The 25,252-nt window shown below is 42.9% G+C and overlaps 2 protein-coding genes and 1 pseudogene across 25 annotated transcripts in view; all 3 read left to right on the forward strand.

Moving 5' to 3' along the window:
* The window catches only part of LOC102931528 (protocadherin gamma-C5), a 361,684-nt gene that overhangs the window by 257,875 nt on the left and 78,557 nt on the right, over positions 1–25,252 (forward strand). Inside the window, exon 1 of one of the 24 annotated variants that reach the window (XM_037907135.2) lies at positions 7,137–9,735. The exons of 22 other annotated variants lie outside the window; for them this stretch is intronic. In XM_037907135.2, coding sequence (XP_037763063.1) covers positions 7,312–9,735 — 2,424 coding nt within the window. In that variant the 5' untranslated portion in view covers positions 7,137–7,311. Of the gene's footprint in view, positions 1–7,136; positions 9,736–20,014; positions 22,804–25,252 lie in introns of those variants that run through there. One more of the 24 variants, XM_037907133.2, reaches the window with a different exon arrangement.
* Positions 1–25,252, forward strand: part of LOC102936717 — a 274,924-nt pseudogene that overhangs the window by 183,473 nt on the left and 66,199 nt on the right.
* LOC119566947 (protocadherin gamma-A12-like) lies at positions 16,400–18,950 on the forward strand. The gene is given in 2 exon segments (XM_037907157.2): positions 16,400–16,999; positions 17,001–18,950. Coding segments are annotated over 2 exon segments (2,424 nt in total). The 5' UTR covers positions 16,400–16,525.

The raw sequence follows: 25,252 nt of genomic DNA on the forward strand, positions 1-25,252 counted from the left end.
TAGAGTTTAATTAGCATAAATATACAATCCCTCCTTGCTAGGGCTTCTGATTCCTTCCTCTCTTCTGCTTCAGCTTGCAAACTTAACTGTTGGGAGGAATTCATGTGCAGGTTTCCTACTCATGGGGTACGGGGGAAGAGTCTTTTGTCTTCTGATGTTCCACAATAGTTGTTCTGGTGTTGATGGGCCTTCTTTGCCAGGCAGGACATAACATCTTTTATTGGAGGCTAGTATTTAACACGAGTTAATGTTTCTGTCCTGTCTGGTGATTTACAGAGGCTTATAATACAAATGCTTAAATATTACATTACAATGTTGGATACAGATTTTATAAGTGAGATTAATGCATGCAGAAACTTACAAGCATTCAATAAATTCTAAACACTAAGCACATTTTTATAATTCTGATACCTGTTTTAATAATACTAACACTCAGGTGAACTATACTGATTCTTGCTACCTGTTTGTCAATATTCAAATGAGGCATGGGGACCTTGGCATAAGTTGGCACCTAGTTTGCCAGCATCACAACAGGTGTTTGTCCAACCCCTTTCTTTAAAACCTCCAATGATGGGGATTCCACAACCTCCCTTGGAAGCCTAGTCAAGTGTTTTGCTGCCCTTATAGTTAGAAAGGTTTTCCTAGTCTAACCTAAATCTCCCTTACTGCAGATTAAGCCAATTACTTCTTGTCCTTCAGTGGACATAGAGAACTACTGATCACCATCCTCTTTACAACACCCTTAACATATCTGAAAACTGTTATCAGGTCCCCTTTCAGTCTTCTTTTCACAAGACTAAATATGCCCAGTTTGTTTAACCTTTCTGCATAGGTCAGGTTTTCTAAACATTTGATCATTTTTGTTGCTCTCCTCTGGACTCTCTGCAGTTTGTCCACATCTTTCCCAAAGTGTGGTGTCCAGAATTGGACACAGTACTGCAGCTGAAACCTCAACAGTGCTGAATACAGGGGGACAATTATCTCTTATGTCTTACATATCACACTCCTCTTAATACATCCCAGAATGTTATTAGCCTTTTTCACAACTGCATCACACTGTTGATTCATATTCAATTTGCGATCTGCTATAATCCCATGATCCTTTTCAGCAGTACTACTATCTAGCCAGTTATTCCCCATTTTGTAGCTGTGCATTTGATTTTTTCCGTCCTAAGTACTTTGCACTTGTCTTTATTGAATTTCATTTTGTTGAATTCAGACCAATTCTCCAGTTTGTAGAGGTCATTTTGAATTATAATCCTGTATTCCAAAGTGCTTGCAAGCCCTCCCATCTTGGTGTCATCAACAAATTTTATAAGCATACTCTCCACTCCATTATGAAAGTCATTAATGAAAATATTGAATAATATTGGACCCAGGACTGACCACTGCAGAACCCCATTAAATACATCCTCCCAGTTTGTGAATTAACCATTGATAACTACTCTTTGAATAAGGTCTTTCAACCAGTTGTGAACTCATCTTATACAAATTTCATCTAGACTGCATTTCCCCAGTATGCTTATGAGAATGTCATGTGGGACTGTGTCAGAAACCTTACTAAAATCAATATATATCATATCTACTGCTTCCGTCCAATCCCCAAAGCCAGTAACCCTGTCAAAGAAGGCAAATAGTTTGGTTAGCATGTTTTGTTCTTGACAAATCCATGCTGGCTATTCTTTATAATTCTGTTGTCCTCCAGAACCTTACAAACTGATTGTTTAATAATTAGTTTCAGTATCTTATAATTCAGTATCACTAATTAGTTTCAGTATTGTTTAGTAATTAGTTTTAGTATCTATCCTAGTATTGAAATTAGGCTGACAGGTCTATAATTCCTCAGGTTCATCTTTTTCCTCTTTTAAAAGACAGATACTATGTTTGCCCTTTTCCAGTCCTCTGGGACCTCATCTGTCCCCTAGGAGTTCGCAAAGAAAATTGCTAACAGTTCTGAGATTGCTTCGCCTAGTTTCTTAAGTACTGTAAGATGAATTTCGTCAGGCCCTACCAACTTATTTAAACATTATTTAACCTGCTCTTTCCCTATTGTGGCTTGTGTTCCTTCTGTATCGCTGCCTGCAGTGACTCAAGAGAGTAAGTACAAAAGTCAGGCCAGACTGTTAGGAACCATGGCACAAACCCCAAATTGGTTGTGAGTTCTATACTTAGATTTTGCTAAACACCTTAGGCACTATGACAGCCTTAACATGGAGTCACAGATAGTCCCCTTATGTACTAGTCTGTACCACCACCATGAGCTTACCTTTTTAATAGATAGTACCTGACATCAAGAATCACAGCAATATTCAGGTTACTCCCTGTCCCAAAGGACCAGTCATTTACCCCAGGTCAGTTGCACTTTAGATATCACACCAAAGACAACGCTTCTGTCCAATTCTATAATAAACTTTATAAAGATTTATTAAATAGGAAAAGAAAATCCAAGATTTATTTGAAAGGTTAAAGCAGGTAATCATAGAAACACAAATGAGATACAGTCTTTATTTTCAAAAGCTAATTGAAGCTTCCATAATAAGTAAGCAGTATATGTCCTTTAGGGTAACCCAAGCAAAGCAGCTAGGGATCTCTTGCTTATGCCTAGAAACACTTTGCACCCAGAGTTCAAGTAGCATAGAGATAAAGTTCTTTTTATCCCCCTACTGGCATGTACTCTCAGCTGCAAACTCAGCTGGTGGGAGGGTGCTATGGAATACACCCCTGTATTCACACCCTACACATTATTGTAATAATCTTTGTACAACATATGCCTTGAAAGGTTTCATATGAAAAACTCATAATTTGCTGGTCAGTAACGTACTGGTAAAATATGTGTGGCAACATTGCATGTGAAAGTATAAAATTCCCCAGTATGATGTTATGAACACCTGTTCTACAGCCCTGCCCAAGCAGAAATCAGGTCTGTCCTAAAGAAAGGAAGGAATGTGTGCTTGCCTTAATTTGCATTTAAGCAGCAAACAGAGTCATCAAGCAGGGAGGGAAAACAAAGGAAGTTCAAACAGGTGGAAAAAACCAGCATGGAATATTCTTCCACATGTACTCTTTGTCTCCTGTGTCTCAGCTGGAAATATTTTTCAAGGGGTGGGGGGACTGAAACTATAAAAAGAAGGGACAAACCGCCCAAGGGATCCCTCTTTCTCTCCCTGCCCACATCATTCTCAGCACTTGAGAAGACAAAAGGAAACAGCCATTGGACTCTGGGGGAGGGGTCCTGACCTTGGTCAGTAATCTGCTGGAGCATGTGGTGAGAAAGTGTGCTTTGCTACTAAGATTTCTTAAGTAGATACTAGTAAGCTTTTTATCTTTGTTTTTCTTGTAACCATTTCTGACTTTGATGCTGCAATACTTGTTCTCACTTAAAATCCATCTTTTTATGGTTAATAAATTTGTTTTACTGTTTTATCTAATCCAATGTGTTGAAATAGAGGTGTCTGGGTAACTCCCTTTAAGATAATAAGATTGCATACTATTTCCTTAAAGGAATTATGAATTTAATATATTTGTACTGTCCAGAAAAGGGCTAGGCAGTATAGGACATACATTACTGGGGGAAGATCTGGGACTGGGGGTGTGTTATGGTCATCCTACAGTATAGCCAAGGCTGGCGAGAGCCAGGATGTACCTGCACAGGCTGCAGTTACACACAGAACTTCAGGGTGTGGCTTACATCCTGGAAGGCTGTTTGTGAGTGGCCCAGGTGGTAGCTACTACGGCAAGGCACTGTAAGGCACCCACAATTGCAGGGAAGGGGTGACACAGCCCCCCACCAGTCTGGATTGTGCCCCAGTATGACACAGAGGGGTCTGCTTGCATGATTCATTTTCATAGGAAGGACAGAACAACAACAGTCTTTTGTCCTCTTGTTGATGAAATATAAGGAAATTCCAGGTGCAAGGATCCACAATATTCCATCTGGTATCGATGGACCTTTCCTTCTGGGAAGGGCATAACACCTTCAGTTGAATATCAGCCCTTCAGACTAGATGATGTCTCTCTCCTGTGTGGTGATTTACACAGTCACAGAGGCTCACACTACAGCCACTCAAAGATTACCTTACAATATGGGTTACAGATGTTATAAGTGAGATTAATACATGCAGTAACTCACAAGCATTCAATAAAGCCTAAACATGGTCTTGTAATTCTAACATCTGTTTTAACAATACTAACACATAGGTGATCCAGATTGATTTTAGGTATGTATTTTTCAGTATTTAATTGAGACCTGGGGACCTTAGCATGAGCAGGCACCTGCTCTTTCAGCATCACACTTTCTCTCTTGTTAATATTCATTGTATTAATTATCTGATCACTGTGAGACTACCTCTGAGTCTGTTTTCCCTGACAGTGCCACTGACCACTTGGTAAGGCAACTCCCATCTTTTCATGTGGTGTATATTTATAGCTGACTACTTTTTTTCACTCCATGCATCTGATGAAGTGGGTTATAGCCCACAAAAGCTTATGCCCAAATAAATGTGTTAGTCTCTAAGGTGCTACAAGGACTCCTCATTGTTTTTACCTAATACACAGTCATCATTCCTAAATACTCATAGTCTTATACTTCTGTAATCCTACAATTTAAGTCTATTTAGCTTACATTGATTATATATGAAATGAGAAATAGCACAATGATAAATGGGTGATAAAATGAACTAATTGGCTGCAGTTTTAAGAGAACTGTCCATGATGATGCCAAGATCTCTTTCTTGAATGGTAAAAACTAATTTAGGCCCCATCATTTTGTATGTATAGTAGGGATTATTTTTTCCAATGTGCATTACTTTGCATTTATCAACATTGAATTTAATCTGCCATTTTGTTGCCCCATCACTCAGTTTTATGAGATCCATTTGTAGCTCTTCATAATCAGCTTTGGATTTAACTGTCTTTAGGAATTTTGTAGCCGTTGCAAATGGTTTACCCCTTTTCCAAATAATTTATGAATATGTTGAACAGTACTGGTCCCAGTACAGATTCTTGAAGACCCCACTATTTACTTCTCTGCATTCTGAAAACTGACCTTTATTTCTACCCTTTATTTCCTATCTTTTAACCGGTTGCTGAGCCAAGAGAGGGCCTTTCCTCTTATCCAAGACTGCTTATTTTTCTTAAGAGTCTTTGTGTGGGACTCTGTCAAAGGCTTTTTAAAAGTCCAAGTAGGCTATATCAGCTGTATGGTGCTTGTCCACATGTTTGTTGACACCTTTAAATAATTAGAATAGATTGGTGAGGCATAATTTCCCCTTACAAAAGCCCTTTTGACTCGTCCCAAATCTATCATGTTCATCTATGTGCCTGATAATTCTGTTCTTTACTATAGTTTTAACCAATTTTTTTAAAGTTCAAAAGGAACCCAGTTAGTCATTATAAATACAAATATATAAAGAGATTATTATTATTCCACCAGTTTCTCACCTCTTACATATCACCTATATAACATGAAATTATGTTCTGATATGAAGGTTTTATCTGCATAAATTTGTGATGGCCACTTTACTCAACTGTGCCAAGGCCATTAGAGAGTTAAGTGTGTCATTCCAAAGAAGTCATGACAAAACCATTAAAACACCTCTTCCTGTAACTGTCCATGCCACATGTCTTATAAGGGGAAAATCTGTAGTACAAATATTTTAGAGAGTTTAAAACAGTTTGCTTGGCCTTTTCTCTCTCTCTCTCTCTCTCTCTCTACCTGCCTCTGTCAAGCCAGGCTCCCTTAGTTACCATGAGTCCAAATGTTCAGTGGTCATGTGATGCCTTAAACATTTAGATAATATCTTTTAAAGTCTTTGTATATAAATGTGAATATGTAATATTTTAAGGGCTAGTTTCCCTACTCTTTCCAAAACGAGAAGCAAGTACTGAGTACCACTGGAATGTTATGACTCCTTTTCTGCAGCACAGACAGTGCTCCTATTTCTTGCAATTCAAAATATGGGCTCTTCAAAGTAGCACTGGTGTATGATTGACTATTGACTACCATGGCTCTAGGCTCCGTGTTTTAATTTTATTTTTATTTTTGTGGACGATAAAGGCATATACCACTGTAGAAGGGGAAAGGAAATATTTATTTGCCTGTTTGATAGTTTAAAGTACCGTTTTTAAGCTTCTCCTAGGTTTATAATATTAAACACTACCCTGGAAGAGGTGCATTCGTGGTCAGAGCGTTCAAAGGTGTATAACCAACGATAAAATTAGGTGATTTTCCTCACCATCTGTGTCTGCAATTGATCACATTGTATGACTACTACCTGTGTGTTGTGTTTATATGATTTGATATTTGAAATGTGTGCATTATAGGAATATATATATATACTTATATATATTATATTATACTTATTATATTATACTTATATATATTATATTATAAATATAATGCTATTTTAAGAAGTGTATATATATATACACTTCTTAAAATAGCATTCTTTTGGCACCATTTCCAATAACCTCCCATTGTCTTAAATATTATAAAACTCAATATGAAAATTGCCAGATTGGTAAAAATTATTGTATATCACAGAATAGATATAGCCAACTAATACACAGCGCTCCTGATTCGTTTATTAATATTTGATCCATAGTGCAGTAACTGAATATATTGGCTTGAACGACAAAAATGAACAAGTCAAATATAGAAAAAAATTGAAATACATCTAGTGATGTAAAAATCAGAAATAAGATTACTACAAGGATGTTAGCTTTCAGCAATTGCACAATGCACCACCAAGGTCGAATGCAGAGAGGCGAATCAGATTGGAGAAACATATCCATATACACTTACAATATGCATAACTCTGGACAAAGCTATGTATGTGTAGTTCATAATCAAGCATAGTAAATTTAAACAAAATTTTAATCACTAAATCCTTATAACTAATAAAGTCAGATTCAGTACAACAAAAATGCTTATTCCTTGTGTGTACCTCAGGCGAACACATACATAATAATGAGAAAACAGAATATTTACAGTGTTAACCATCCAGTGAAAAAGCGGTCAAAAATTCCACCAAGGAGATTCTGCAGTTATTGGTTGAGACTCTGAGCGCCGCTGTTGACCAGTAAGGGAGAGGAACGCTACGAGAGATCCCGCCAGCCCAGCACTGCTGTTACACAGCACTGAACACTGACAGAGCAGAAGCACATTCAACGGATCTGGATTGAACATTGCAAAGGCAGATATTCGCTAAAACTGACTCTGATTTAACAATCAACGTTGCCGGAACCAGGGGGTCCAAATACAGAATCAAGACACGTTTCTTGACATAGACTCAGAGGCGTGTCCACATCAGCATGGGATTAGCAGAAACTCAAAAGCTCCGGCACTGCAAAGGGCGAGCCCTGTTCTGCTTTATGTTGGTTACCGTTTGGGAGGCGGTTTCTGGGCAGACTCGCTACTCGATTCCCGAGGAAATGCAGAAAGGCTCCATTGTGGGGAATATCGCAAAGGATCTGGGGCTGGATATAAAGGAGCTCTCAGACCTCGGAGTCCGCGTTGTATCAAAAGGTAGGAAGCAATATTTTTCTTTGAATGTTAACAGCGGCCATTTAATCACAACGGAAAGAATAGACAGAGAACAGATCTGTGGCCGGATGGAGAAGTGTCTGTTAACTTTTGAGATTATTGTTGAAGAAAAAATGAAGCTTTATAGAGTTGAAGTTGAAATCACAGATATTAATGACAATGCTCCCAACTTCCAGGCGGAAGAATCGGAAGTAAAAATCAGCGAGACAACAGCACCGGGATCTCGGTTTCCCCTGCAGGAGGCGCAAGACCCAGATTTAGGGATAAATTCTCTGCAGAGCTACCACCTCAGCAGTAATAGGCATTTCTCTCTGGATGTGCAAACTGGATCAGATGGAGTTAAATATGCAGAACTGGTGCTGGAAAAGTCTCTGGACCGCGAAGAACAAGCTGTTCATGATCTAATCCTCACAGCCACTGACGGGGGAGATCCAGTCAAGTCCGGCACTGCGCAAATCCGCGTCATTGTTCACGATGTTAATGACAATGCACCAGTTTTCAGTCAGCCTGTCTATAAGGTTAATGTTTTAGAAAATATGCCTGCGGGGTCCACGATGGTGACAGTGAAAGCGACTGATCCGGATGAAGGGATACACCAAGAGGTAAAATACTCAATCAGAAAGATAACTAATAAAGCTTCACAGATATTCCACTTGGATTCATGGACGGGAGAATTAACAGTCGTGGGGAACTTGGACTTTGAAGAAGCTGCGTTGTATGAAATTGAAGTTCAAGCTCATGACGGGGGAGGCCTTTTTCACAGATCCAAAATTGTGATAGTTGTTAGCGATGTGAATGACAACGCTCCAGAATTAACAATCACATCTCTCGTCAGCTCGATCCCCGAGAACTCTCCCCCAGGGACTGTCATCGCCCTTTTAAATGTGCGAGATCCAGACTCAGGAGAGAACGGGGAGGTCACGTGCTCCCTACCCAGCACCCTCCCCTTCCAGCTGAAGAAACCCTTCGAGAATTATTACAGTCTGGTGACAGACCGAGCCCTGGACAGGGAGCAGGTGGCAGCATACAACATCACAGTGACCGCCACAGACAATGGGACTCCTCCTCTTTCTACAGCCATCACGATCCCACTCCGGATTTTAGACACGAACGACAACTATCCCCTCTTCGATAAAACATCCTACACCGGCTACGTCACGGAGAATAACCCGAGAGGAGCCTCCCTTTTCTGCCTGACGGCGCATGACTACGACTTGGAGGACAACTCCCGAATCACTTACTCCATTACTGGAACTCAGAACCAGGAAGCTCCGCTCTCCTCCTCCATCTCCATTAACTCCGAGACTGGGGCTCTCTACGCTCTGCGCTCCTTCGATTACGAACAGTTCCGGGAGATTCGGTTCCGAGTGCAGGCTCAGGATGGGGGTTCCCCACCTCTCAGCAGTAATGTCTCAGTCACTGTCTTTATACTGGATCAGAACGACAACAGCCCGCACATCTTACACCCCTCCTTTCCCACCGATGGCTCCACGGGAGTGGAGTTGGCCCCTCGCTCCTCCGAGCCGGGTTACCTGGTCACTAAGGTGGTGGCGGTGGATGCAGACTCCGGGCAGAACGCCTGGCTCTCCTACCAGCTGCTGAAGGCTACAGAGCCGGGGCTCTTCTCTGTGGGACTCCACAGCGGCGAGATCAGGACAGCGCGCTCCTTTGTAGACAAAGATGCGCTCAAGCAAAGTCTGGTGGTTTTGGTGAAGGACAACGGGCGGCCCCCTCTCTCTGCCACGGCCACTGTCACGGTGGTGGTGGCTGACAGCATCCCCGAAATCCTCTCCGATTTAAGCAGCCTCTCAGCTCCTGCAGACCTTCAGTCCAGCCTCACCTTGTATTTGGTGATCGCTGTGGCTTCCGTTTCTTGCTTGTTCTTTACCTTTATCCTAGTGTTACTGGCCCTGAGGCTCCGCAGGTGGAGAAACTCGCAGCTGTTTGACTCCTCGAGTGTGACTTTCAGTGGAGTTCCCGTCTCGCAATTTGCGGGGATCGATGGAGTCAGAGCTTTTCTTCACTCCTACTCACATGAGGGTTCTCTAACCACGGACTCCAGAAAGAGCAAATTCAACTTTCCCAAATCAAACTATGCAAATAATCTGACTAGTCAGTACGCTTATGAGATAAAAGATCCTATTCTAATTACTGAAGAATTAGCCAATAACAGGGATCAGACGTCCATTCAGGTCAGCTAATATCTGGTTAACCTTGTGATTTATATTTATAAATGTAGCTAGCTGTTAATCGCTACAGAATTACTGAGTGCATCAAGTATTTGGGGGCCTGTATTAGAGAGAATGTTGCGGGGGAGGGGGGGAGAGAGATTATCGGTGATACTAGATGTTTTCCTTTTAAAGCTTTGATTATCCGAACCAGACTCTAGCAAGATACTATATAAGTTACCTTACTTGAGATATTACAAAGTAAGGACATTTTCCTATATTTTTAGAAACATAGATTTTCAGAGAGAATAAGAATGTTACTGAAGGGCAAAATGTTTCAGTGACAGCACAGTTCTCAATATTAACTTATTTTTATAAACCAGTGTATTTAACTCCAAATATTATTTCATCTGACTTTCCGTATTGCAAATAATACAGGGTAGAAATGCATAATCATGAAACTAAAGTTGTGTAAATATTTGATTAAGAAGAGACTATTTCGACATTCTTTTAAATTTCCTGCAATAATAATGTTCTTTTGTCTTGTATATGAGCCTTGAGAATTTGAGAGAAATTCGTGACACATTACAGTCATGAGTTTTTATAGCATGTAGTTAGCATTACAGAAAAGATTCTGTGCGCGGTGTTGTAGCCGAGTTGGTTCCAGTATATTGTCTTTTATTGGACCAACTTCTGTTGGTGAAAAAGACAAGCATTCGAGATTACACCGAGCTCTTCTCGGTAAACTCGAAACCGTGTCTCATTCACCAACAGAAGTTGGTGCAATAAAAGAAAAGATTCTAATATTTATTATATTTTTTTAATTAAAATAGTAATATATGTTCCCAAAGAACATTGTTTAAAGCAATCAAGGAAAGGCTACTTCAAATATTTTTGTATAGTGGGCACGTGATTATACTTACATTATTTGACGGTCTCCTTTATCTTTGTATCACTGGGAAGACTTTGAATACATTTGCTCACGAGGACTCATTTCAATTTTCCATTCCTGTTTAGTTTTTGGAATGTGCGGAAAACTATCAAAGTCTTCTTTAGAGCAGTTCTATGAGAGAAAAGGACCTGGTTTCTCATTATAGTTCAACCCAAGAGAAACTTTTTTAGTACTTTTTAGAAACAACCTGTGTATTCTGAGTGGGCAGATTACTTTCGAAGGAAAAATCACCTAAAAGGGACAATAAGGGCTAACCACGAAAATAGTTTTGCTCGGGAGTTTAGATGTATATTTTGAACCCGCAATCACTTGTGCTATTGGGTTTAAAAACTATTGCTTTCTGTCAAACGCTTTAGAACTGCTCTTAGCTGAATCTCACCCATAGGAGTGTTTGTGGAGAATGTGGTTATTACATGGAAATTGTTGTTCTTGTACATATTCATTACACAGACACACACCAAGACGTACACCCACACATACACACATATATATGCAAACAAAGGCAAAGAAATCTCAAGAATTGTAAGTTTTACACTATCAATAAATAGACACCCACACATCTATATCTATATCTATCTTTCTTTTTATCTATATTGAAAAAACATTTAGACTTTACATGTATACTTACATTAGAAAACAGTTATTTATACTTCACGGCAATGCTTTTATTATGCTACATGTTTTGCATTTCCATGCAAATTAGGAGAAAAAAGCACAAAACAAAACAAGCAAATCTACATATTTGTCAGCAGTACTGTACCGGCGCCTTGATAAGATCGCTGCTCTTGCAGTTCTCCCGTTGAGACTCAGAGTGCCGCTGTTGGCCAATGCGGAGTCAGGGCTGGAGCTAGAGATCCATCCGAGTCCCCTGCCTTGCGATTGCTCCGTCACACAGCGCAGATCGCAGAGGAAACAACAGAGAGACCTTCCCAGTCCGGCTGAGAAAAGGGAACTGCCGTTAGAACACACAATACCGGCATGTTTATCCCTCTGCTGGGGTTGGATTTGTAAACACCAGATGTAACCAAAACAGGGAAAGGAGAGAGCAAATCTGGCACAGGCAGGAATGGAAATCAGGCGCCGAAAGCCGAGCCGGGCAGTCACACGGCAAGTACTGTTGTTTCCCTTCTTATTGTCTTTGTTCTGCCGGGCGGTCTCGGAGCAGATTCGTTATTCCATACCTGAGGAAATGGCTAAAGGTTCCCTTGTGGGGAATCTTGCCAAGGATTTGGGATTAAGTATCCGAGAGCTTCCGCAGCGAAAGCTCCGCGTCAGTTCCGAAAAGCAATACTTCAGTGTGAATGGGGAAAATGGCAACCTGTATGTGAATGGCAGGATAGACCGGGAGGAGATATGCCGGGAGACACCCCTTTGTGTCCTGACACTCGAAATGGTTGTGGAAAGTCCTTTAAATGTTTTCTATGTGAATGTAGCAATCCAGGACATTAATGATAACGCCCCGCAGTTTATCAAGAGTAACATTGGTTTAGAAATCAATGAGTTAGCACTGCCGGGTACACGATTTCCCCTACGACGAGCGCAAGATCCAGATACCGGGATCAACTCAGTGCAGAGTTACCAAATCAGCAAGAGTCCGCATTTTACCCTGGCTGTGAAAGAGAGCCCGGATGGAAATAAATACCCAGAATTAGTGCTGGAAACATCTTTGGATCGGGAAAAACAAAGTTCCCATCACTTGATCCTGACGGCTGTGGATGGGGGAGATCCAGTCAAATCTGGGACGGCTCAGATTAGGGTTAATGTCACTGATGCCAATGACAATCCCCCTGTGTTTACTGAGGAGATCTACAAAGTCAGCCTTAGGGAAAACCTACCACGAAGCTCCTTAGTGCTTCAGGTGAAAGCCACGGATAAGGATGAAGGATTAAATGCCCAAATCACATACTCATTCAGCAACGCGAAGGAAAATGCTCGTACAGTGTTTCATTTAGATCCTGCGAACGGAAGAATTACAAATACAGAGTATTTAGATTTTGAAGAAACAAACACATACATGCTGGAAGTAGAAGCCAGGGATGGGGGTGGACAAACTGCTCACTGCAAAATTCAAATAGAAATTTTTGACGAGAACGACAACGCCCCGGAAGTGACATTTACATCAGTGTCCAGCCAAATACCGGAAGACTCAGAACGCGGGACCGTGATAGCTCTGATCAAAGCCCATGACCGAGATACCGGAGAGAACGGACAGGTCACCTGTTACATTCTAAAGAGTCTGCCATTTACAATAGTGTCCTCCTCTCGCAATTATTATAAAATCGTCACGGAATCTTCTCTGGACAGAGAAAGGACCCCGGAGTACAATATCACAATCACCGCCACAGACAAAGGCTCTCCCCCACTCTCCACCCAGAAAACCATCCTGTTGCAGATCTCGGATATCAATGACAACGCGCCTGTCTTTGAGAAGCCTTCCTACACCGCCTATGTGCCAGAGAACAATCCCTCGGGGGCCTCTATTTTCAGTGTAAAAGCCTCAGACCGGGATCTGGACCGGAACGCCCGAGTCACTTACTCCATCCTGAGCAGCAACCTCGAAGAGGTGCCTCTCTCCTCCTACATCTCCATTAACTCCCAGACCGGAGCGATCTATGCGCAGCGCTCCTTCGACTACGAGCAATTCCGGGAGTTTGAGATGCAAGTGAAGGCCCAATACGGCGGGTCCCCGCCTCTCAGCAGCAATGTCACCGTCAGGGTGTTTATTGTGGATCAGAATGATAACGCCCCTCGCATCCTGTACCCTTCGCTCGGAGCCGATGGCTCCGCCTTGTTCGAGATGGTGCCTCGCTCGGCCGAGGCAGGTTATCTGGTAACTAAGGTGGTGGCGGTGGATGCTGACTCGGGACACAATGCCTGGCTCTCCTACCACCTGCTCCAGGCCACGGACCCGTCGCTCTTCAGCATGGGGCTGCAGAGCGGGGAGATCCGGACAGCCCGCGCCTTTGCGGACAGAGATGCTGTGAAGCACAGGCTGGTCACCCTGGTGAAGGACAACGGGCAGCCGCCTCTGTCCGCCACAGTGGCTCTCAACCTGGTGTTTGCCGAGAACTTCCAAGAGGCTCTTCCGGAAATGAGCGACCAATCGGGTGACTCGGCATCTCAGTCTGATTTACAATTCTACTTGGTGCTGGCTTTAGCCCTGATCTCATTTTTGTTCCTCTTGACGGTGACACTGACCATTGTGATGAAATTGAGAACGTCAAGGAAACCTAAATTACTTCAGTGTTTTGGTCCTGACCCTTATTCCAAGACCGGCTCTATGTTCCTCCCCAACTATGAAGATGGGACTTTGCCTTATTCCTACCAGCTGTGTTTGTCCTCAGACGCCAGGAAGAATGAATTCACTTTCCTGAAATCTAATGCGCAGATGGACAGGAATATTCTGTGCAGTGACAGCTCAGGGACGGTGTTTATTGGCAATGGAACAAGCAGTTTACGTGGTGGGACGGAGACTGCTGGGGAGGTGAGTTTCTGTTTTAATGCCTCATATACTATCTTTATAGAGAGTACGCAGTCATTGTGAAATACTGCCTTAATGTGTTTAGGCTTTTCTTTTGTACCCATTTCCATAATATTTGTGGCCTCAGACTTTGTCCTCAGGTGGAGGACAGCGAAAGTTATCCCCATTTTATAAAGTATAAAGCTCACCACAATGGGAATAAGTGACCTAGGCATTTCAGAGAGGAATTCTGCGATTTACCACAAGATAAAACTCAAATTTTCTAAGGCCCTATCCACTTCCTTAACTGCCATTCCCTTCGCTCTTTCCAAAGAGCATCTTTTCTCTCATTTGAAAATATTTAAATTAAATTAAATAAGTGCATTTTGCAGCGATATTATGTACCTGCTCGCCAATATGATGTGCTTCTGCTAACGACAGAGAAAAATAGGGCAGCCTTTTAATTTTAATATGTAAAGTTTCATTAATACTCTTTAATATGCTTCTTTTGAACTGTTTTTTGTTAAAAGTGCCATAAGTTAAAACTGCCAAAAGTTTTGAAGTTGTTATAATCACAAATATGGAAAGTGCGCTCATGGTTTGGCCAATGTCTTGCCTCTTTCTTGTGAATTTTATAGCATGACATTGGGATATGGTGTCATATGAAGCTAGGTTTTTTATGACTTTATTATTCACCAGTGGGAAAGCGATGAGGAAATTTTGCAAGTCATCTTAAATAAGTGATGATATAACCGTAACACATTACCATAGTGTGTTCTAGATATGGCACATCATTTACATGGAGGAAAGTATTTTACAAATATCTGAGCGATGAAAAACTATTATAGGGCTATTTTTCTGTCTTTATCTGCACTTGTCAGGCCAAGTTTTCTTAGCTACCGTGAATCCAAATATTCAGAGGATCATAGGGAGCCATAAATATTCGTAAAATTATATTTGAAAGCCTTTTTATACATACAGCTGGCATTTGGGGGGGACGGCTCTCTGCCCTTTCCAGATCCCAGAGCCCTCCTAAGCAAGTGTTGAGTCCACTGGAAATGTTAAACTCCTCCTTTGCAATATCGTAGATCTACTTATAGCCCTCCAGGATCTAGAGATATGGACCCAACTATCCCTGAGTTATGACTGAACTGAATATTAGCTACCGTGTGTTTCGGGCCAGTTTAAATATTTTAAGGTAGGGGAAGGCACATAGTCCATAACTTTCCTGGAAAGTTTATAGTTCAAAATTTCAGACTGTTAAAGCATCTTAGCGGATTGGAGTGTTAGAAAATTTCCCGGAGGGGGTGCAGCAGTGGCCAGGGTGCAGCTGAAGTGGTCAAATATGCATGAGAAATTGAATAATCATGTGATATTATTAATCATATTGCTCTGCAATTTATGAAATTGATATTAACACCACATATCTGGCATGTGTCTGTGTATGTGTGTTGGCTCTGTACATACATGCACCCGTGTATCCTTTCATATTTGGACTTTATATATATTCCTCTTGTGGCAGTATATCCAGGAAGCTAACAGCTTCTTATTGTAATAGATATTATAAAGCTGAATGTGAAACTTTATTGTACAATTTTTGTATCACCCTTTTGACGAGCCCACCCACAGATAGCGCTCGTATGGCTCCTATGTTTCTATGTCATCAAATGAGCTGATAATGAATATAGTGAATTAATGACAAATTTGACTGAGTCAAAATATCTGAAATGTGAACAAAATATTATTTAATGCGACAGATGTACAAGTCAGGTATAAGGTTAGGAAACGAGGATATCAGTATATTACAACTATACAGTTAGTGAGCAAAATTCTCATAAAATTCACAGTTATATGGAAGTGCCACATAGAAAGAGAGAGTAATAACTCTGGCAAAATCGATGTATGTTAGATGTATGTTAATTCATAGAAAACATATCAACATTGCAGATATATTATCAGTAACTTTATAAGAAATTGAGTCAGATTCGCCTCCGACAACAATGTATTTGTTTTCTGGAGATATATTGGACTCCCCTATTTACCTGCAAAACAGAACGCAGCATATTTTAAAAGGTTAAATGTCAAATATAAATACCAACGTACACACTCCAGCACAGAGCTACTGCAGTAATTGGTTGTGACTCTGAGCGCCGCTGTTCGCCAATCAGGGAGAGAAACGCGACAAGAGATCCAGCCAGCCCAGCCCTGCTGTTACACAGCACAGAACACGGAGATCAGACTCTCACTCCCCGGGTCTCTCTGGACTAAGCATTAATGGACGATACTGTCTGAAACTGGCTCCAGATCTGATACCCGATATTTTCGGAAATATTTGACCAAAGATAAAATCCAAACGGAGACATTCCCTGACAGAGAATCGGCGGCGCTACATCAGCAAGGAAATGACCCGGCACTGTACAGGGCGAGTCCTATTCTGCGTGATATTGGTTGCCATTTCTGAGGCAGTTGCTGGGCAGATTCGCTATTCCATTCCGGAGGAAATGCAGAAAGGCTCTTCCGTGAGGAACATCGCAAAGGATCTGGAGCTGGATGTAGATCAGCTCTCAGACAGCGCCGTTCGCATTGTTTCCAGAGGTAGGACGCAGTGTTTTGCTTTGAATTTTAAGAGCGGCCATTTATACATCACGGAAAGGATAGACAGAGAAGAGATCTGTGGTGGGATGGAAATGTGTCTGTTAAATTGTGAGGTTATAGCTCAAGCTAAAATGAAGCTTTTTCCGGTCGAAGTAGAAATCACAGATATTAATGATAATGCTCCCAGCTTCCAGTCAGAAGAATTCGATTTAAAAATCAGTGAAACAGCAGCCCCAGGATCACGGTTTTCTGTGCGTCAGGCAGAGGACTCAGACATTCCATCCAGAATTTCTAAATTCCATCCAGAGCTACCAACTCAGCAGTAACACGCATTTCTTACTGGATGTAGAAACGCGATCTGATGGAATAAAATACGCTGAACTGGTGCTGGAAAAGTGTCTAGACCGGGAAGAACAAGCAGTTCACAAGCTAATCCTCACAGCCACTGACGGGGGAGATCCAGTCAGATCCGGCACTGCGCAAATCCGCGTAATTGTTCTCGATTCTAATGACAAAGCCCCAGTTTTTAGCCAGCCTGTCTACAGAGTGAGCATTTGGGAAAACGTGCCTGAAGGTTCCCCGGTTGTCACAGTAAAAGCCACTGATCCGGATGAAGGAGTCAACAAAGAGGTGAAATGCTCTTTCCAAAAAATCACAGACAAAGCTTCCAAAATATTCCGCTTGGATTCGAACACGGGAGATGTAACTATTGTGGGAAATCTGGACTTTGAGGAAGCTGCATTATATGAAATTGAGGTGCAAGCGCATGACTGGGGAGGCCTTTTTGACAGATCCAAAATTGTAATCGTTGTTCGCGATGTGAATGACAACGCTCCGGAAATCGCTCTCAGATCTCTCATCAGCTCGATCCCCGAGGACTCTCCCCCGGGGACTGTCATCGCCCTTTTAAATGTGCAAGATCCAGACTCAGGAGAGAACGGGGAGGTCACTTGTTCGTTAGCCAGCGACCTCCCCTTCCAGCTGAAGAAACCCTTCGAGAATTACTACAGTCTGGTGACAGACCGAGGCCTGGACAGGGAGCAGGTGGCAGCATACAACATCACAGTGACCGCCACGGACAATGGGACTCCTCCTCTTTCTACAGCCACCACGATCCCACTCCGGATTTTAGACACGAACGACAACTATCCCCTCTTCGATAAAACATCCTACACCGGCTACGTCACTGAGAATAACCCGAGAGGAGTCTCTGTTTTCTCCCTGAGGGCGAGTGACCCCGACTGGGGGGAAAACGCGAGAGTCACTTACTCCATTAATGAAGGAGACAGAAGCGAAGTGCCTTTGTCCTCCTCCACCTCCATTAACTCCGAGACTGGGGCTCTCTACGCTCTGCGCTCCTTCGATTACGAACAGTTCCGGGAGATTCGGTTCCAAGTGCAGGCTCAGGATGGGGGTTCCCCACCTCTCAGCAGTAATGTCTCCGTCACTCTCTTTATACTGGATCAGAATGACAACAGCCCGCACATCTTACACCCCTCCTTTCCCACCGATGGCTCCACGGGAGTGGAGTTGGCCCCTCGCTCCTCCGAGCCGGGTTACCTTGTCACTAAGGTGGTGGCGGTGGATGCAGACTCCGGGCAGAACGCCTGGCTCTCCTACCAGCTGCTGAAGGCTACAGAGCCGGGGCTCTTCTCTGTGGGACTCCACAGCGGCGAGATCAGGACAGCGCGCTCCTTTGTAGACAAAGATGCGCTCAAGCAAAGTCTGGTGGTTTTAGTGAAGGACAACGGGCAGCCCCCTCTCTCTGCCACGGCCACTGTCACGGTGGTGGTGGCTGACAGCATCCCCGAAATCCTCTCCGATTTAAGCAGTCTCTCAACTCCTGCAGACCCCCAGTCCAGCCTCACCTTGTATTTGGTGATCGCTGTGGCTTCCTTTTCTTGCTTGTTCTTTACCTTTATCATAGTATTACTGGCCCTGAGGCTCCGCCGGTGGAGAAACTCGCAGCTGTTTGACTCCTCGAGTGTGACTTTCAGTGGATTTCCCGTCTCGCAGCTTTTGGGGGTCGATGGAGTCAGAGCTTTTCTTCACTCCTACTCACATGAGGGTTCTCTAACCACGAACTCCAGGAAGAGCCAGTTCAACTTTCCCAAATCAAACTATTCAAATACTCTGACCAGTCAGCAGACTTGTGAGATAAAGGATCCTATTCTAGTTACTGGAGAATTAAACATTAGTAACGGGGATCAGACCTCGCTTCAGGTGAGCTAATATTTTTGGCGCGTTTTTATGGTCTAAATACATTTGTGGAGCCAGTAAAGGCACTTGTAATTCATTTGGAATTAGATTATGTGGTATTGTAATCAGCGGAGTATTTGGTCACTACATATAAATAAAATGTGTTTGTGTGTACAGTAAGGTTTGTACTGAGCTATAAAGAAGAGATATTCTAAATCACTTTATCAGTTCCTGTTAAATAGAGATTGATATAAAAACCTGACACTACCTTTGTCTATTTTTGGTGATGTGGACCTATAATTATAGTTAAATTTATCTGTCATTGGTGCAGGGATATTTCAAGATTTTTTTCATTGCATCATACGATAGATTTTGAGCACACGGGTTTATTAGAACCAATTTTAACTTCCCAGAGATGCTTGAAATTTGAGACACGTGAGGGTATGATTGGTAACCTTTTACTGTGTTTCCTTAGGGCAGTTCTATAGGAGAACTTTGTCTAGTGCGTACTTACAGTTCAGTTTATGAGACTGGAACCTTTTCTTAGTTGATTTAGAAATACTTTCTGTGGTGGACAGATTTTTTTAAAGAAAAAAATTAATCTAAAAAGGACAATAATGCTCTACATGTAATTAAGAAAATTGTTTCGCTCAGAAGTTTTCTTTGAGGCCCGTGGCCGCTCATGTCATTCTCGTATTAAAAATATTGTCTTGTGTCCAACAATAGGTAAGTATCTTTGGGTGTATTGGTATGTGGTAGATGTGATTCTTTAAATAGAAATTGTGAAAAATGTTGGAAAGTTCTTACCATTATTCATATTCATTCATACATACACACACACGTACAAATATATATTTAAAGAATCAGACCCACCACATGCACAAATATGGCACAGAAAACTAAGGCCTGGCACTATCCACAGATGGATAGATACACGTGTGCAGAAGCAAATAGCATTCACGGCTATTTTTTATTTTTCTTTATTATTTATTTATTTATTATTGTTTACATCTATTTTGTGATTCACTTGTTTACAATTAGGGACAATCATTTTAAAATGCTGTACATATAGAATACATTGTAAGCAGAAAATAAAACCTCCCATGGTAGTCACTTTGAGCTCTACTGGCACCTGAATAAGATCGCTGCTCTTGCAGTTCTCCGGTTGAGACTCAGAGTGCCGCTGTTGGCCAATGCGGAGCCAGGGCTGGGGCCGGAGATCCACCGAAGCCTCCTGTAGTGCGATTGCTCCGTCACACAGCGCAGATCGGAAAGAGCATAGCAAAGAAACCTTCACAGTCCGGCTGAGAAAGGGGGACGTCCTCAGAGCTCTCTGTACACATAATCAACAGACAATCCGGGCTCTGTCTGCGATAAGTTACTGTTGATTCCCTCCTTTCTAATGTAATGAAAACAAAGAAAAAGAAACAGGAAGAAGAGAGGAGTTCTGACCGGCATTGGGATGGAAATCAGCCGCCGAGAGCCGGCCTGGGCAGTCACACGGCAAGTACTGCTGTTTCCCTTCTTATTGTCTTTGTTCTGCCGGGAGGTCTCGGGGCAGATCAGTTATTCGATTCCTGAGGAAATGGCGAAAGGTACCCTTGTGGGGAATCTCGCCAAGGATTTGGGGCTGAGTGTGAGAGAACTACCGCGGCGAAAGCTACGAGTCGTGTCTGCAGCTAAAAAGCAATACTTCAGCGTGAATGGAGAAAGTGGCAACGTCTATGTGAATGGCAGGATAGACCGGGAGGAGTTATGCGGGACATCTCAACTCTGCGTCATAAATTTCGAAATTGTGCTGGAAAATCCTTTGAATGTTTTCCACATAAATGTCGCGATCCAGGACATTAACGATAATGCCCCGCTTTTCCTAAAAGACAGCATCGATCTACAAATCAGTGAATCCAGTTTGCCAGGGGCTCGATTTCTCCTTGAATATGCTGAAGATCTTGACGTTGGGATGAACTCTCTACAGAGTTACCGGTTGAGCCCCAATCACTATTTTATCCTGGAAGTCAAAGAGAGCCAGGATGGAAATAAATATGCAGATTTAGTGCTGCAGAAACCCCTGGACCGGGAAAGCCAGCGCAGCCTTCACTTGATCCTCGCGGCTGTGGATGGGGGAGAGCCGCGGAGAACTGGGACCGCCCAGATATCGATTAATGTCACCGACGCCAATGACAACCCCCCCATCTTCACTCAGGAGCTCTACAAAGTCAGTCTGAGGGAAAATGCACCGACGGGCTCCTTAGTGCTTCAGGTTAAAGCCAACGACAACGATGAAGGTTCAAATGCTCAGATCAGCTACATTATTAGCAAAGTATCAGAAAAGACCCTTCAGAAATTCAGCCTGGACTCAGAAAATGGAAAAATCACAATAAAGGAGCCCTTGGACTTTGAAGAGACACGTGACTATACCATGGCAGTAGAAGCAAAGGATGGAGGCGGACTAGTGACACACTGCAAAGTGGAAATAGAAGTTATTGATGAGAACGACAACGCCCCCGAAGTGACATTCACATCCGTGTCCAGTCCTGTCCCAGAAGATTCAGTACCTGGGACAGTGATAGCTCTGATCAGTGTTAATGATCTAGATTTTGGAGATAATGGAAAGGTCTCATGCCATTTGCTGGATGATTTTCCGTTTACTATAGTGTCGTCTTCTAATAATTACTACAAGCTCCTCACAGACAGCACCCTGGACAGGGAAAGGACCCCGGAGTACAATATCACAATCACCGCCACAGACAAAGGCTCCCCCGCCCTCTCCACCCAGAAAACCATCCTGTTGCAGATCTCGGATATCAATGACAACGCGCCTGTCTTTGAGAAACCTTCCTACACCGCCTATGTGCCAGAGAACAATCCCTCGGGGGCCTCTATTTTCAGTGTAAAAGCCTCAGACCGGGATCTGGACCGGAACGCCCAAGTCACTTACTCCATCCTGAGCAGCAACCTCGAAGAGGTGCCTCTCTCCTCCTACATCTCCATTAACTCCCAGACCGGAGCGATCTATGCGCAGCGCTCCTTCGACTACGAGCAATTCCGGGAGTTTGAGATGCAAGTGAAGGCCCAAGACGGCGGGTCCCCGCCTCTCAGCAGCAATGTCACCGTCAGGGTGTTTATTGTGGATCAGAATGATAACGCCCCTCGCATCCTGTACCCTTCGCTCGGAGCCGATGGCTCCGCCTTGTTCGAGATGGTGCCTCGCTCGGCCGAGGCAGGTTATCTGGTGACTAAGGTGGTGGCGGTGGATGCTGACTCGGGACACAATGCCTGGCTCTCCTACCACCTGCTCCAGGCCACGGACCCGTCGCTCTTCAGCATGGGGCTGCAGAGCGGGGAGATCCGGACAGCCCGCGCCTTTGCGGACAGAGATGCTGTGAAGCACAGGCTGGTCGCCCTGGTGAAGGACAACGGGCAGCCGCCTCTGTCCGCCACAGTGACTCTCAACCTGGTGTTTGCCGAGAACTTCCAAGAGGCTCTTCCGGAAATGAGCGACCAATCGGGTGACTCGGCATCTCAGTCTGATTTACAATTCTACTTGGTGCTTGCTTTAGCCCTGATCTCATTTTTGTTCCTCTTGACGGTGACACTGACCATTGTGATGAAATTGAGAACGTCAAGGAAACCTAAATTACTTCAGTGTTTTGGTCCTGACCCTTATTCCAAGACCGGCTCTATGTTCCCCCCCAACTATGAAGATGGGACTTTGCCTTATTCCTACCAGCTGTGTTTGTCCTCAGACGCCAGGAAGAATGATTTCACTTTCCTGAAACCAAATGTCCAGGTAGCAGATAATATTCTGTGCGGTGAAAGCTCAGGAATGGTATTTGTGGGCAACGGATCTAGTAGTTTACATGCTGAGACGCAGACTGCTGCGGAGGTGAGCTGGTGAACTTATAATTTCATATTCATCTTTGTTTGAAGATTTTAAAGTAACTCTTTTCATCTTTAAGAAGTGTAGGAGGTCATTGTGGAATTGAACTTTAGTCGTTTTTAGATTGTTCCATGGCACACAATTGGCATCTCTGAAACACTAATGAAGTTGTTTCCACAATACTCCTGCCTTTTAGAGTAGCTTTATTTTACCCATTTTACTGGGGAGGAGCTGAGGCACAAGGGGAACAACTGTAAGATAAAGATGTAAAAAGAAACGATTAAACTGCTTCTCTTGCAGCAGTCTTTTCTAAGAGTTCGATAGGAACCTGGTTAGTTAATAGAAAAGGAGTACTTGTGGCACCTTAGAGACTAACCAATTTATTTGAGCATAAGCTTTCCTGAGCTACAGCTCACTTCATCGGATGCATACTGTGGAAAATACAGAAGATGTTCTTATACATACAAACCATGAAAAAATGGGTGTTTACCACTACAAAAGGTTTTCTCCCCCCCCGCCCCCCACCCCACTCTCCTGCTGGTAATAGCTTATCTAAAGTGATCACTCTCCTTACAATGTGTATGATAATCAAGGTGGGCCATTTCCAGCACAAATCCAGGTTTTCTCCCCCCCCCCCCTTTTTTCCACACACACAAACCCACTCTCCGGTTGGTAATAGCTTATTTAAAGTGATCACTCTCCTTACAATGTATATGATAATCAAGGTGGGCCATTTCCAGCACAAATCCAGAGTTTAACAAGAATGTCTGAGGAAGCGCGGGGGAGGGGGGGTAGGAAAAAACAAGGGGAAATAGGTAACCTTGCATAATGACTTAGCCACTCCCAGTCTCTATTCAAGCCTAAGTTAATTGTATCCAATTTGCAAATGAATTCCAATTCAACAGTCTCTCCCTGGAGTCTGGTTTTGAAGTTTTTCTGTTGTAATATAACAACTTTCATGTCTTAGTTATATATATATATATATTAGTTAATCTAGACACAAACATATAAATATTCTATTGGTCCACCGATGACCCACCCCTTACGTGTCCCTTCATAGAATCATAGAATCATAGAATATCAGGGTTGGAAGGGACCCCAGAAGGTCATCTAGTCCAACCCCCTGCTCGAAGCAGGACCAAGTCCCAGTTAAATCATCCCAGCCAGGGCTTTGTCAAGCCTGACCTTAAAAACCTCTAAGGAAGGAGATTCTACCACCTCCCTAGGTAACGCATTCCAGTGTTTCACCACCCTCTTAGTGAAAAAGTTTTTCCTAATATCCAATCTAAACCTCCCCCATTGCAACTTGAGACCATTACTCCTCGTTCTGTCATCTGCTACCATTGAGAACAGTCTAGAGCCATCCTCTTTGGAACCCCCTTTCAGGTAGTTGAAAGCAGCTATCAAATCCCCCCTCATTCTTCTCTTCTGCAGACTAAACAATCCCAGCTCCTTCAGCCTCTCCTCATAAGTCATGTGCTCTAGACCCCTAATCATTTTTGTTGCCCTTCGCTGGACTCTCTCCAATTTATCCACATCCTTCTTGTAGTGTGGGGCCCAAAACTGGACACAGTACTCCAGATGAGGCCTCACCAGTGTCGAATAGAGGGGAACGATCACGTCCCTCGATCTGCTGGCAATGCCCCTACTTATACATCCCAAAATGCCATTGGCCTTCTTGGCAACAAGGGCACACTGCTGACTCATATCCAGCTTCTCGTCCACTGTCACCCCTAGGTCCTTTTCCGCAGAACTGCTGCCTAGCCATTCGGTCCCTAGTCTGTAGCGGTGCATTGGATTCTTCCATCCTAAGTGCAGGACCCTGCACTTATCCTTATTGAACCTCATCAGATTTCTTTTGGCCCAATCCTCCAATTTGTCTAGGTCCTTCTGTATCCTATCCCTCCCCTCCAGCGCATCTACCCTTATGTAACTTGATTTTGTGGTGTGATGTAAAAGTTTTATTGGCATAAGTTTGTGATGGATGAGCGTTATGCGGGTCATTCAAAGGAAGTTATGACAAAACCGTTACAACACCTCTTCCTGTAGTCTGTCTATGTTCATATCTTACAAGGGGGACATTTGTTTTACAAGTAATGTACAGAGTTTTAAAACATTTTAATTGGACTTTTTTTCTTTGTAACTACTCGGTTCAAGTTAGGTTTCCTTAGTTATCCTGAGTCCAAGTGTTCAGTAGGGGTGTAAAGCCAGATACTTTAACATTCAAATGATGCATTTAAAAAGTCTTTGTATATAAAAGTGAATGTATAATTGTTAAGCTGTCTGGGGTGGCTCAAAAGCCCAAGTACCAACCACAGGACAGGCTGTTAAGATGCAGGGCACAAACTTCTAACTGGTTGTGAGTTCTATATTTAGATTTCACCAACCAAATAGCAAGTGTAAACTACTCAAGCATTATTATAGTTTGAACATGGAGTCACAGACAGTCCCCTGG

This window comes from Chelonia mydas, chromosome 8 (assembly GCF_015237465.2).
Source record: "Chelonia mydas isolate rCheMyd1 chromosome 8, rCheMyd1.pri.v2, whole genome shotgun sequence".
In the NCBI taxonomy this organism is placed as follows: Eukaryota; Metazoa; Chordata; order Testudines; family Cheloniidae; genus Chelonia; species Chelonia mydas.